This window comes from Struthio camelus, chromosome W (genome assembly GCF_040807025.1).
Source record: "Struthio camelus isolate bStrCam1 chromosome W, bStrCam1.hap1, whole genome shotgun sequence".
Taxonomy (NCBI): domain Eukaryota; kingdom Metazoa; phylum Chordata; class Aves; order Struthioniformes; family Struthionidae; genus Struthio; species Struthio camelus.
This window is the reverse complement of record NC_090981.1, coordinates 42,109,262-42,122,424: the sequence shown is the minus strand read 5'-3', so window position 1 is coordinate 42,122,424 and position 13,163 is coordinate 42,109,262. Positions and strand designations below refer to the sequence as shown.

Sequence of the window (13,163 nt, the reverse complement as noted above, 5' to 3'; positions counted from 1 at the left end):
CACTTAATACTTGAGTATCAAGGCTGACATTTAACAGTGCTTTTGCTTTTATTTTTAAATGTGAAACATGGACATCTTTGATAAGAAATCACTGAGAGGAGAAGATGGCATTCCATGGTATTAGGGAGGAACTCATCAGAGTAGAACAGCCCTCTCCTTGCTCAATTTCTTTAGTATGATAAGGTTTGGTTTACTGATATTTCCAACTTGTCTGTGAATACCAAGTAGTAGTAATCATTTAAAGGCATTACCAGTTATGTTTATAAACTTCAAAATATGAATAGTGTTATTAGAGCTGAAGTGAAGTGTACTTATGCTTATTTTCACATTTCTAGTCCTTAAATGTTCGTTACATATTTTTGTATTCAAGTTAACTAGCTTCTCAATTCCTCCAAGAAAAATGCTTTCCTCCAGCCTCACAAGGTTGTAACCTAGTCATCAAATCATATCAGTTATACATTCCAGAAAGCATGAGTCATCCTTTGATCTGTGAAATGCAAAAAGTTTGGGGCAGCTATGGTAGAGGTGCCTCCTGCTTTGGAGCTATTCTCATCAATGAGTGACTCCTGTTGTACTCTGTAAACTGATAACACTTTTTTCATACAATAGGAATAGGGAAAAAGTCAAATGAAATCCAACCCTCCTCCCAAACTTCTGCCTCTAGCAATTTTAATATGAACTAAATTATGCTGAGTACAAAGGCCTGCCTTAATGTTTGTTAACAACTACTGTGTTGTTTTGAACATGACTGAAATGGCATATGCAGTGTGTCTTGATAGCTGTTATCTGGCATTCTTGCAGTTTTGTTTGCTACTGCCTTTTTTTTTTTTGTTTAAACAATGGACGGTGACTGTATTTATTTAGTCGTTATAAATTTAAATTTATTTTAGTTGGTGTTCTGCAATGAGTCTGAGATTTCAAAGATTTGAAATATCTCCCCCAAATATGTAAAAGAATCGTTCCTAAAAAATGTGACAGGCTTTCAAATCTGCCCTAAAATCTTTGTTAGTCCTGACAATTCTCACTAAATTCTAACACGTCTGTTCTTTGTGTTTTCGAAGTTAACTGGAGAAATCTACTAGTGTTCTAAAGGATATTATCTGTCTAGCTGTCTGTGGTTTAAATGATCCCTTGCGTTGCAAATCTAGCAGGATGAATTTATCTAATCACATACTGAACTGAACGTTGTACAGCTATTTAAATTAGTATTGTAGATTTCTGATTTGTAATACCTTGGTCTGTTCCGCTCTTGGCCCTCTACTTTATTTTTGTAGTACAATAACACTTAAATTTTTTTTATTATTGTTATTACTACTGTAGAACGGGGGACCTGCAAATTCATGGTGGCAGTCTTTCCTCTCTTTTTTTGGTTACGGGTAGTTTATGGGGCAGGATGAGCAGAATTCAGTGTTATCCTCTTCAAGGTTTCATTAAAACATGTAAAGTATGCATGGCTGAATAAGTTTTCTTGATTCTGTGGAACCACTGAAGGGAAAGAATAACCACTAAAGGTGTAGCCTCCATCAGATCAGTAGCCCCTGAGGCAGTACTAGAATATACCTTATTCAGAAGCTTTAACATAGCAGTGATTATGAGCCTACTACCGCAGGAGCCTTTCCCAAGCGTGACTGTGTCTCTCCATGAAGTTCAAATGGCGAGGAATGCTGTGCTAACCATAATTAATTTTGTAATTTTTATACATCAGTTGTCAAATGTAAAATGTGTTTAGATTAGTAAATGTGTTGTTAGAAGATCAGTCTTTTTTCTAGCTCTTTGTAAATCTTTGAAGGTAGCAAAGCAGATTAGAGGATAAAGGCTTTCTAGCTTGAATAGCATTTCCCAAAGCTTTTGTAGGAATTAAACAGCAAAATTCATCGTTTTGGGGAATTAGTGATTTATGAATTGGTCATAATAGTTGGAGATGTTAACAGTAACATAAATGTTACTGTGCAGCATTGACAGCCTAAAGGATTTTAAAATGGTAAGGTACTCTACTTCTTTTGATACTGGAACATTGAAAGTTTGTGCTGTCTACCTTTACTCTGAAGCTGCTGAAATGAGAAGTTCACTGAAGAAGTAGGAGGTGACAACCTGATACCTTTAAGCCTCAGTTGCAGGAGAACGCTGATTTGGGCTTGATATCATAAGTTGGCGGTGCTGATACTGTTCCAGTAGGTTATACAGTGCAGTATGGTTTGAGCAGTTGTCTCTGTGATGTTCACAGGTATGAGTACCTTGCTTATCCTTGTTCTAAACATGTCTCTACCATGCAAGGAACATCTGTATTTCTAGAGAAAATCAGTTCTTCCTTCTGCTTGATCTGAGCTCTTAAGCTGTTCTTCTAAAATTCAAGTCCATCCAGAACAGGATAGCATGGGTACTAAGAGGTATAGCTTGGAAGCCTGAATCATACAAGCACGTGTTATAGAGAGAGGCAAGGGAAATGCAGTATATTCACAGAAGCATGTAAATTCCTGGAAGGGTGTCAAGATGGTAGGTGGTGCAGACAGGACAGGATGATAGCAGGGAGGAGGCAGTGTGTGAATTCCTTTCTGCTATTAGTGACATTCTTGATGCCGAACTTCTGTCCTGTGCTAACACGTTCACTGACAGCTAGCGAGCGCATGTTAACACTGTGATAGATTGGGTGTAATCATTGCTGTTTCAGTTCAGACAGTTGTGGAGCAGGAGGGAAACTACTTTGGAGGTAGGTGAAGAGAGTACTAGTGATCTTCCAGCTGCTGCTTTGAGACTGCTGAAAGCGAAGGCAAAGACAGAGCCGCTCAGGAGCGGGAACTGTCTAGTGAGGAGTTTGCTAAATACTGGCTCTGATAGCAGTAGGTATGGATGGTGAGGAGGAATGATTCAGTTTGGGTAAGTCAGCGTGGCCTGAGCTGATGCTTGTTTGTGTGGCCCCCTTGGAAAGCTTAGAGAACAGGGATACAAGTCAGTTGATGTCTGAACAGATTCCTGAGGGCTTTGAGCAATGAAATACTCTTTTGATGTTTGATTCTTCCTTTGTTCTGGGAACAGGACTTTTATATAAACAAGAAATACCAGACCTTGATACTTATTTTTTCTTCTAGTTGGAATAGCCCGCAAGATGCGTGACTCTTTGCTAGCTTCTGAGTCATATTGATGTTAGGTTTGAATCTGTGTTTCTAGAATGCTCATTTTTTTTCAAATGATGGAGTTTATTTCTAGTTTTAGGTCATGCTTGCTGCTTTTTCCATCCTTCCGGAGATGGGATGTAGAAAGCAGAAACATACAACTGGAGGGTTGGGACAGTCTGTCTGTGTAGCCTTTTGTAAAGGCCTTAGTGCTGTTTTGCACGGGCTTACACCCACCATTGTATTTGCTATAATGGTACCAGCTGGGATGGTAACTTGAAATAGCTCTTCACAAAGTGGCTGGGCTCATGTTGCCACTCAGTAATGATTTCCTCATCATGTCCTTGGTCCAAGTATGGTGTCTGCAAGCCCTAATTACCTTTTTGAACATTATTCTTAATGTTTGTGGTATTCTTCTCATCTGACTTTCATCCTGTCTTTTTCTTATCTTGGAAAATTGTGTTCTTTCCCTTGTCTTTCTAGTTTTCTGTATCGCTAGCTCTTCTGGTATTCTTTGATCTTACGCGTTTTGATAAGTCTGCTAACTGTTGCCAGTGAAGTTCATCGTTCTGTTTTATGTTGTCAAGCTCTCAGGTGTGCGCAGCAGTACTGTAGAACATTGAGCGAGGTAACAGTGAGCTACAACTCAAAATTCTCTCTTTCTCAGCACTGTATTTCTAACCATCTGCCATCTTCTGAAGGTAACGGTGATAATGGTTAGAGATTTCTGCCTAGGCCCTTTCTGGAAAAATTGCTAATCATAATGTAAAGTAAGGTATAAGTTCTTACTGTTCCAAATGTGTTATGCTTACTGCAGTGCTGCCTTCCAGTTTCTGTTCCCAAGCTATGGTAAGTGGCCATAGGGTCATCTAGTCAGACGCCAGAGCTTTTCAATTCTGTGTGCTTGTGGTCTGCGAGAAAGTTTTGGGATTGGTAAGAGATCTGATGTTGCTGCTGTCTTGTTTAACTGCATTCCGTGCTTTGCTTCCTGTGACGTATTCTTAGCACTGGGAAGATCCAATGTTAATTTCTACCCAGTTTCTGCATTTTCATCTAAATCACAGATGAAAATTAGGCATTTGCTTCTTTCTCAGTTATAGGTCTCCTACTTTCAATGACTTAATAACCTGGAGGGAGAGAGAGTTTGTTTGTTTGTTTTGGGTTTTTTTAAGAGTAACAAGGTTTGGAGTACTATGCAGCACTTGAATTTCCTGCAGTTCTGGAATATCCACAGGCATAGTTGTAGCTTGGTCAACTATTTTAGTAATTCCTGAAGTATGGAGGGCATGACTGCAAAGCTTAATGCACTGCTGCTCACCATTAGTAACCATGGTCACCATCATATTTGAATTTGCATTTGGAATATTCTTGAAGCACCCACAGAGTTGCTGTTGTTTAGCTGATGAGCAGTAACTCATTAAACTGTGATAACAGGCATGTGCAATGGCTAACGTAATCTGCATAGCCTTGAAGTCCGCCCAGGTTGTGGGGATAGGGGAGAAGACAGCACAATCAGGAGCTTAAAAACAAAGGGAAATGCATACATAGGGTTACTGCAGTAGCAGTCTCACTAGTGTGTCTGGTTGGTATGGTATGGTATAGTTTGACAGACCACCAGCTATCTAACAATATTAGGTGGTGGGTTTTTTGTAAGTATGGTCAAGAGAAGAGTTTGTTGTTCTTATCCCTCTAAAATCTATTTATGGATCTATTTATGAGGTGCTGCTCCCAAAATGGAGGGGTAATGTGACAGGAAGCATGAAAACTGAACAAGCTGACAAGGAGTGTGGGCACCAAGTAGGAGTGGGAGATAGTCTTCTGGTAGAGACTGACAAGTAAAACTGCAGAAAATCAAAGAGGAGGCAAGAGGAGGCTTCTCTCACGGATTTGTTAAAGAGGCATCTGGAGAAGCAGGAGGAGAACGTGGGGATGCGGAGTCATGGAAGGCGGGAGGGCAACGCAGCGTGGCTGGCTGTGTCCTGTGTGGCCAGTTGCTGCCTGGGGAGTGAAGCTGGGCGAGTGCTACAAGTGCTGAGCTGTGGGATCTTTAATCTGATCATCTTTAAGATCCAATTCTGTGGAGTATAAAGTGCAGGAGTAAACTTGGAGAGGGCTGAGGATGGAGCTGGAGAACCCCAAAACTGCTGGGGCATGGCGGGGAAGAAGAGCAGTAACTAGAGAGGGGAGGTGGCTCATAGGGAGGGGGGTATTTTTGATGGTTCTTTTGCTTTGTTGTTTTTTCTAAGACACTAAGCATGCTTGCCTTGCGGAGGGAAGGGGAGATAGAGAAAGTGGGAGATTAAGAAGAATGAGAGCTGAGCATGAGAGAGAGCTGAAATGTCAAGGAGATGAGGATCTAGCAAGTAAAATCCCACTTATCCTATGTTTCTGTCTTCTAGGTGTTAATTGTTTTCAAGCACAACTGGAATGAATTTCCTTGTGTGCATGGGTATATTCGAATTTGAGAAACTGAAAGGAAAGAAGTGAAAGACTTCTCCAAGAACAACTCATTTTTCAAAAATCCGCGTTAAGTGAGACTATTTTGAGTGGTCTAAAGCACAGAGTTTTCATTTGGCTTTAATAGGTTTAATCTGGCACACTTTCCGCATAGGAAGCAGTTGTGTGTATTGATTTCCCCAAGTTCTATGCAGAAGAAACTGCTTAAGAAACCAATTGATAATCTCATTAAGATGTGAGAGTATGTAGGAAAATGTAAATAGCCGGTTAGTGTGTTGTCTGCCTAAGAACGAAGTCTTTGATCAAATAGGCTACGTAGTCAAATGCCTGATTTTAATCACTTAAGCAAAACATCAGTGGTGTTACATAGGTGCTTAATTAGGCATCTGTTTAAGAATCTTACCTACCTGAGGTGGGTTTTAGAGTGAAGTTGCGTGAATGTTCTAATACTCCTCTGCCACATCAGTTTTGATCACTGGTAAGATTTCAGTCCTGTTTTCATTAAAGCCATAAACTTTTGTAGTTGTTAATGGAGATCGTGTATTTCCTCTTCTGGAAGTCTAGCCACTGTTTAATTAAAAGCACTCCTTAGGGTTGTTATTTATATACTGTGTTAAGAGTATCTAGTTTTGTATTAATGCATTTTGGTGGCAGTTCAGTCTTTCAGAACTACTCACGTGTCAACTTTTTTTTCATTACATGTTTGAGCAGGGGGGTTGGACTAGATGATCTACAGAGGTCACTTCCAGCCTTGGCCATTCTGTGTCATTCTGTGTGTGTATGTTTATATATGTATTGAATATATTTAAACCTAGAAATGAATATATTTAAACCTAGAAATGAACTTTTATTGCTTAGATTGTATTTTTATTTCAAAAAAATTTATTTAAATTGTACAAGATTTTTTAAAAATAAAATGTGTGTGTATATGTGTATATATTTTTTTTAATGTGGAAGACTCCCCCCCCCCCAACCACACACTGTTCAGTGTTTAGTTCCACAGGAGACTGTCTGAACCCAATCATATATACCTTTCAAAAATAATTGTTGCTGATTTCCACTGAAATGGCATTTTATGCCAGGATTGGAGAGTCAGATCCTTTATTTAGCAAAAGATTTCATAATTCTGTGTTTTACAAGTGAATTAACATAAATTATGGTGGTTAATTAGTTGAGTGAACAGAAAGGATTGATTATTTTTGTTTGTTTATTTGCATTCAAATCAACAGCTTTGAGTAGTATCTCTGATAGAAAGCCAAAGCTGTGTAAGCTGCTTCAAGCAGATTACAAACAATGTGGCTGTCGTATTAATGCAGAGCTCTTGGAAGATGTTGACAATGATTTCTAGACCACTGTGCTGGATTCTCTTTGGAATTTTCTGTTTGGGATTTTATACTGTGTGTGTAGATGTTGTTTGGTGTTTTATGCTCCTGTTTTAATTTGCACAGATTTCAGGCTGGGGGAACCCTAAAGATAAAAAAGGGATGAAAATGGCTTCTTTTCCATTAAAACAAACATTTGAGCAGAGAGGGTTTGAGTGGTCTGTTCAGGTGGCAAGTAGTGTACTGCTGATAGTTTTTTTTTTTTTTTTTTCCAAGCCTGTGCAGTTAATATATACTATATTATACCTGATACGTAATACCTAATTTATACTATATTATATACTATTAAAAAGAAAACCCCTTCCCTTTCCTAAAATGTCTTTATTTTCCATCAGTCTGCATTACAAATTAAATTGAATAGAGCTTAGAGACAGGGATACTTGCGAAATGGAAAAGCTTTGTTACAATTGTGGTCTAAACTGGTAGTTAGGGAACAGGTTTTCCCTATGTATTTCAAACCACAAAACTCATAATAGCTCAGGTAGGTACTCACTATACATATTTAAATTATTAATTATCTTAAATTAATATTTACTTATTTTTATATTAGAAAAGGATGAACAACTTTTACATACGTAAAGTTTGTTTTAGACTGTGTTTGAATAGAAATCATAAAGAAGTTCAAATACACCGTATGTTAAAAAACAAACAAAACAATCCCCCTCATTTAAAGTCCTTGATGTTGAATAAGGAAGCAACAAAAGTGATGAAAACATGTTTTGTGTATATGACAGCTGGTTAGTCTAAACAAAGAAACATTTATGTAAATAAGTTAGCTGAGCTTGTGCTTCTAGTCAATAGAATTTCACAATTTTAGAAGTAGCAGATGTCATCGTTGCAACTCATTTTTAAGTCAAAACTAGAAGAGAAAATATACTACTTCCCCCCCCCCCCCAACTTTTATGTCATTTCTCAGCTTTCCCTGAACTCTAGTGATTGGACTTAGCGAGTTGGGAAACTTGCCTAGCAAAGCAAAGCTGATGTTCCCCCTGCTCTGCTAGAGAAGAGGATGGCTGGTTGAGCGGGTCGTCAGGTGTGGTTCTGGAGCGCGGCTGAGGGCCTCCCCGGCCCCCTCAGCAGCCAGCCTGTATGGGGAGGTTCAGTTTGTCATTTCAAAGACTCTTCTCACAATGCTGCCCAACTCTAGCTTGTATGTAACCTAGGAGGTCGTGGCAAGGTGTCTGTGGCACGGTCTCACTTATAGCGTTGTGTTTTGCGTGTGGTGTTTTAGCAGATCCTTGTTCAAGGAACCTGCTGGTCCCTGAGAAGGGCATGGCAGTCTGCGAGGAGTCCTGTGCTTCCGTTCTTCAGGAGCTGTTTAAATAGATCAGACTTATCAGACTTCAGGCTGGGCACTACTGCAGTATACTTTTTGTCCGAGTGGCCAGTACTTATCCTAGGACTAGACCGGCTGCGCACGTGTGGGCTGAGGCTGGATTAAATATGCTAGTTTATCAGCAAAGGTCTGCAGGTCATAATTTGGGCACCCTAGTGTATGTTCTCATAACTTCAAATTGTAATTAAAGAGAAACTATTTAAGTTTATTTTAAACCCTAATTTATATCTTAAAATTGATCACCCTGCTGTCTAGCTGTTGATTTAGTTTTGCATATATTTATTATATCATGTGTGTTTGTGTCAGTTATTTTAAGTTGGAAGATTCTTGGTGCTTGAAGCGGATAGAGGTTAAGTAACATGTCTGTGCTCCCGTGGAAAAGTCTGGCGGAGCTGGAAATTTATCCTGATTCTTTTAAATCCTCAGCTAGCAGCCTCGCCACTTACACTACAGTTCCTTTCAGATAAAGGCACCCCCAAACAGTTTTAAGCTGCTTTTAACCCCTGTGACATGCTATAAGAAACCAAGAAGCTTTTGGCTTCCTTAAACTTGCTGTTGTTTGCTGGCAGCGTGTAGCGAGGGCCCGTGCAGGTGGTGTCCTGCTCCCGCTTCCAGGAGCGCGTCTCTCCCTCATAAGCCTCTAAGATTAAATAGCGGTTGCACCTAGCACTCAGAAAATTAACATCTGACTCGATTGCCAAGATTGCCCGCTTATTCTCCACTGCAAGAAAAAAAATCAAGAATAATTTTTCCATCTTAATGCTTATACTAATGAAGATTTCGTGAATTCGGAGCTATCTTGGTTGCAGAGAAATTTGTTTACTTTTCTTGTTAAATGTGTTCCTTGTTTCCTGAATTGATCTCTACCCTCTGTCACTGCAGCTGTTTCGAAAAAGGACGTGCTACTTCTCACTTAGTAAGTTGTACAGTGCTGGGGAGGAGAAAAGTGATGTAGTTCCACATTAAAGCAAATGTTGTTCATGTGAGGTTATTCTGTACAGTCTTTAAAACTGTTATGGGAAATGATATGTTTATGAAGAGTGTAAGATTTGCACTTTAAAAAATAAAATTACCCCTCCCCCCCACTTCTAATATCCATTTTGTACAAATGGTCGTGATGAGTTTGGTTGCTTAAGGCTACGTGGGGTGTGCTCGGTCAGCCTGACTGCTGGCTAGCCAATTGGAGTGGTACCCCTTGAGCAGAGCGCGGACCCACAGCGTGTGACAAGGATTCGACCTGACAGGTTTACAGTCGTCCAACACACAGGCTTAGAGCAACAGCAAGGGGTGTGGTGGACTGCCTGGCGGGGGGGGGGGGACCTGTGCTGTTCCTGCTGCCGCGCTGTACAAACCTGTAGTGCTCTCAGCAAGAAAAACTGCAAAGCTATTTTCTCTCTCCCTCTTTCTCTCTCATGTTACTTGAAGCTTTTCGGAGGTGAAAGCCCTCTCTCTGTTTACTTTGTAAGACAAACGAATCACATTTTTGTGTGTGAGGAAATTTATTAACTTACCACAATTGGCAGTTGCTTGATTTGTCTATGGTAGGTTAATTTGTGTTTAAAACAAAGATTCTTACGTTTTAGGCAGACTACTTTCTGGTGGTCTGTGAAGACTGGTAAAGCAGGGGCATTCTCTTGTTTTCAGCTGCTCAGTGCTTTTAGTGCAATTTGATTGCTTTTTGTGTATAATCAGTGATTTCTCCAGGGATGTGGTCTTCTGAAATACCTGAGCTCATCAACACTAAGATACAAATTACATCACAAAAATATTTGAGAGGTCTTAACTTTAAATGTTAAACCTGCTGCACACGACAAAAGATGGATGTTTTTTAAACAGGGATGCCAAGCAGATTTTCTTGGATGGTCACTCTTGAAGATTGATCTATATATATATTTTTTTCCCACATAACTGCTTTCCACATTCTCTAAATGCCAGAAGGTAAAAATTCAAACATAGTGAATATAATTGAGTTGAGATGGGGGAGTGGATAGAAGTAAAGTACGCTATATTAAAATATGAAATAAGCCAAACACATGGCTAAACAACCCTCCTAAGAAGTGGATTTTTCACTTTTTTGGTAAATTATTTTTATCAAGGTGGAACATAGGGACAGACTCCGAGAATCTCTGACTGCTTTGATAGCAGGCCTTGGAATTTGTGCATTATTGATACCAACTCAATAGAAAGAAGGTCTTTGCTTGATGTTGGGGGTATTTCTATGCGTTTATTAATTAGCAGAAAATAGTTTTTGTCCTTGTTTACCTGTAAGCAAAGGTATGATTGTTTTTGTTTTCATAGTGGTCAGAATTCAGATAGTCTACTGCATTTCTTACTGCCTGTGTTCTGCTTTAGTCTTGCATTATTTTATTCTAAAAATGTCAGGAATTATAACCTAGAGGCTTTTAGTTATAGCTTGTAGTTTGCGTGCCTCTTTGTCATGTAATAATGAAAGCTCATCTGAAGTCATTTGTTATTTTCAAAGTTGTCCAGGCATTTTGGTATTTCTTTTTTAAAAAAAAAAATATATATATATATAATATATATATACACACACATACATACATATAAAATTTCCCTTGCGAGGATAGAGAAAACTAAATTTGAAGTTGTTTGTGTATCCCCCTTAAAGCAGAATTTACCTGGTCTGTTGCAGCTAGCCAGTCTTTAAACCTCATGCTGTTACAGAAGCAGTGACATGCAACTCACATTTCACCTTTGTTCCTGTTCGTACTGGAGCTCTTGCAGTGTGCTAGTACATTTATCAGCAGTTCCAGATTTCTTCAGATATTTTGTGAAGGCTGAATGTTTTTGACCTGGTTTCTTGGTGTTAGTTACAAAGCAGCACTCTGTGTTGTCTTGTCCTGCACAAAGATATGAATTTGGGCTTGGATTCTTCCTGGCTAACTTCAGGCGTTTAGCTGCAATGTCTAAATTCAGAGCTGGAACAGCCAGCCCTCACTGATCAATTGGGAGATTAAGTTACCAAGCACAGGAGTTTCTCTGTTACCGTTGATTAGCAGAGGAGCTAAGGAGAATTACGCTCCTGATGTGGCAGCCTCAGTTAAGTGCTTGGATTTAGTAGGCTGGATCCAGACCTTAAAGTGGAAGGAGCTGAGAAGTCAGGAAGAGACAGGAAGGTGAGATATTTAACAGCCCTATCTGCCTCAGGGGCTTGACCCTGCTAGAATAAATAGTGCATTTAAAACGCGCACATATTGCTAGTGTGTTTCAGAGCTGTCATATGGATAGGTAAAACTGTGTTGTTTTCCGCTGGAGGTGAGGAGACCATGGGTGGCTGAACTTTCCCTTGTAGCAGCCCCTCTGGCTGCTGTGGATTATTGCTGCAGCAAAGGCAGCTACGCCTGGTCTTCAGCTGTGGAACTGCCTTCCCTTTCCAACGGGGGAGGAAATGAGTTGGTGTCGGATCTGTCTTGCCTGCCCCGTCCCTTTAGCCATGGCAGCCTCTGGAGGGGGAAGGAGAATTGAGGGATGCAGCTAAGCATCCAGAAGGGGGTAGGGAGCAATTAGTAGGAGGAATGTGAGAGACTAGAAGAGAAAGCAAGAGAATACCCGAATAACAGATAAGGGAAAGGAATGAGCTGGATCTGAAAGGAAATTGCTGTGGGGAATGTGTGTGTGTGTGTGTGTGTGTGCATATATATATATATATATATATCTTAAAAAACGGCATTAATGGAACGCTTTTAACAGCTGCAAATGCCGATGAAATCATGTCTGAGTTTGTTTTTTAGTTTAACATAAAAAAAAAATCTGCCTTTTGTGTGGAAGGAACAGCCTATTCAAGCAACTTTTTAGTAGTACATTATTGCTGCTAAAAAGCTTTTAAAATGCACTTTCTAGTTGCCACTGGGTGAGTTGAAATCAAAGGGTCTTTTGCATATAATTTACCTGTGCTGGTAGAGCACCGAATGGCAGATGAAAGGGAGAGGACTGGAAAAAAGCGAGAATAAATTGAGACTAGGAATCTGAAATCCCTTGGGAAAAACTTTGTGCTCGCCTGAGAGTTAGGTGATGCGTTGCTGGGAGCAATGGTGGGAGAGATCAAGAGATCCAGTGTTCTTCCAGGACAGAAACTCATGAACTAGCCCATGCTTGTAAGAGTCTGGGCCCTAGCCCAAAAGAAGCCGGTGTGTCTGCTTTTGAGTTTAGCTCTATAGACCTTCAGTAGCTTTAGCTAAAGAACATTGAGTGGGTTCCAGGAGCTCTTGTTCATCTTAATTTGACGCTGCTTTGACAAGGAGAACTTGAATCCAAGAAAAGGTCCAAGGAGCTATTGCCACCATAGTTTTCCATGCTTTCCCTTTGGTTTTCTCTCCTCCTTAATAAAGTACCTCTTAAATCTGAGATTGGGTTGTTGTTTTTCACTAGCTCGAGCCTTGTCCTATTCACAGTTGAAACGTTTTTGAAAGCGGTCAGCTGGTTGGAGAGACAAGTTCTGACCGACTCAGCAGTTTCTTCGCAGGGGTTTAAATGCAAACTCTCCAAAATAAATGAAGTCCTTCCTGTTACTCGTTTTTGAACTGTTTGCCTCTTGTCTGACTGGTCACCTGTTGCTAACCTGGTGGCCTCAAAAATCAGCTGTGAGGGATTTAATTGTGCAGCTCAGCCTGTGATTTTGGCCTGTTTCATGAAAGCAGCAGGCACAGCCATCCATGGACTGCTCCTGTAAGAGATGCAGACTGGTATATAGCTTGCTGCTGGAGTTGTTTGTATTGAGGGATGTAGCAAGGTGTACAAAGGATTTTTGTGAGCACTGATGTGGGAGGAGGTGCCAACAGAAGTATCGCAGAGAGTTGCTGGCTGGCACAAACAGCAGAGTGGTGAAAGGAGATTAATGATCTGTCTGTCTGTGCTAGT

At 40.1% G+C, this 13,163-nt stretch overlaps 1 protein-coding gene across 12 annotated transcripts in view; it reads left to right on the top strand.

Moving 5' to 3' along the window:
- Nucleotides 1-13,163, top strand: part of LOC138060848 (soluble lamin-associated protein of 75 kDa-like) — a 52,777-nt gene that overhangs the window by 17,603 nt on the left and 22,011 nt on the right. The window contains exon 1 of one of the 12 annotated variants that reach the window (XM_068925293.1): nt 2,673-2,707. The exons of 10 other annotated variants lie outside the window; for them this stretch is intronic. Coding sequence is in view for 1 of the 2 variants with exons in the window: in XM_068925287.1 (XP_068781388.1) it covers nt 2,848-2,874 (27 nt within the window). In the remaining variant the exon portion in view is untranslated. One more of the 12 variants, XM_068925287.1, reaches the window with a different exon arrangement.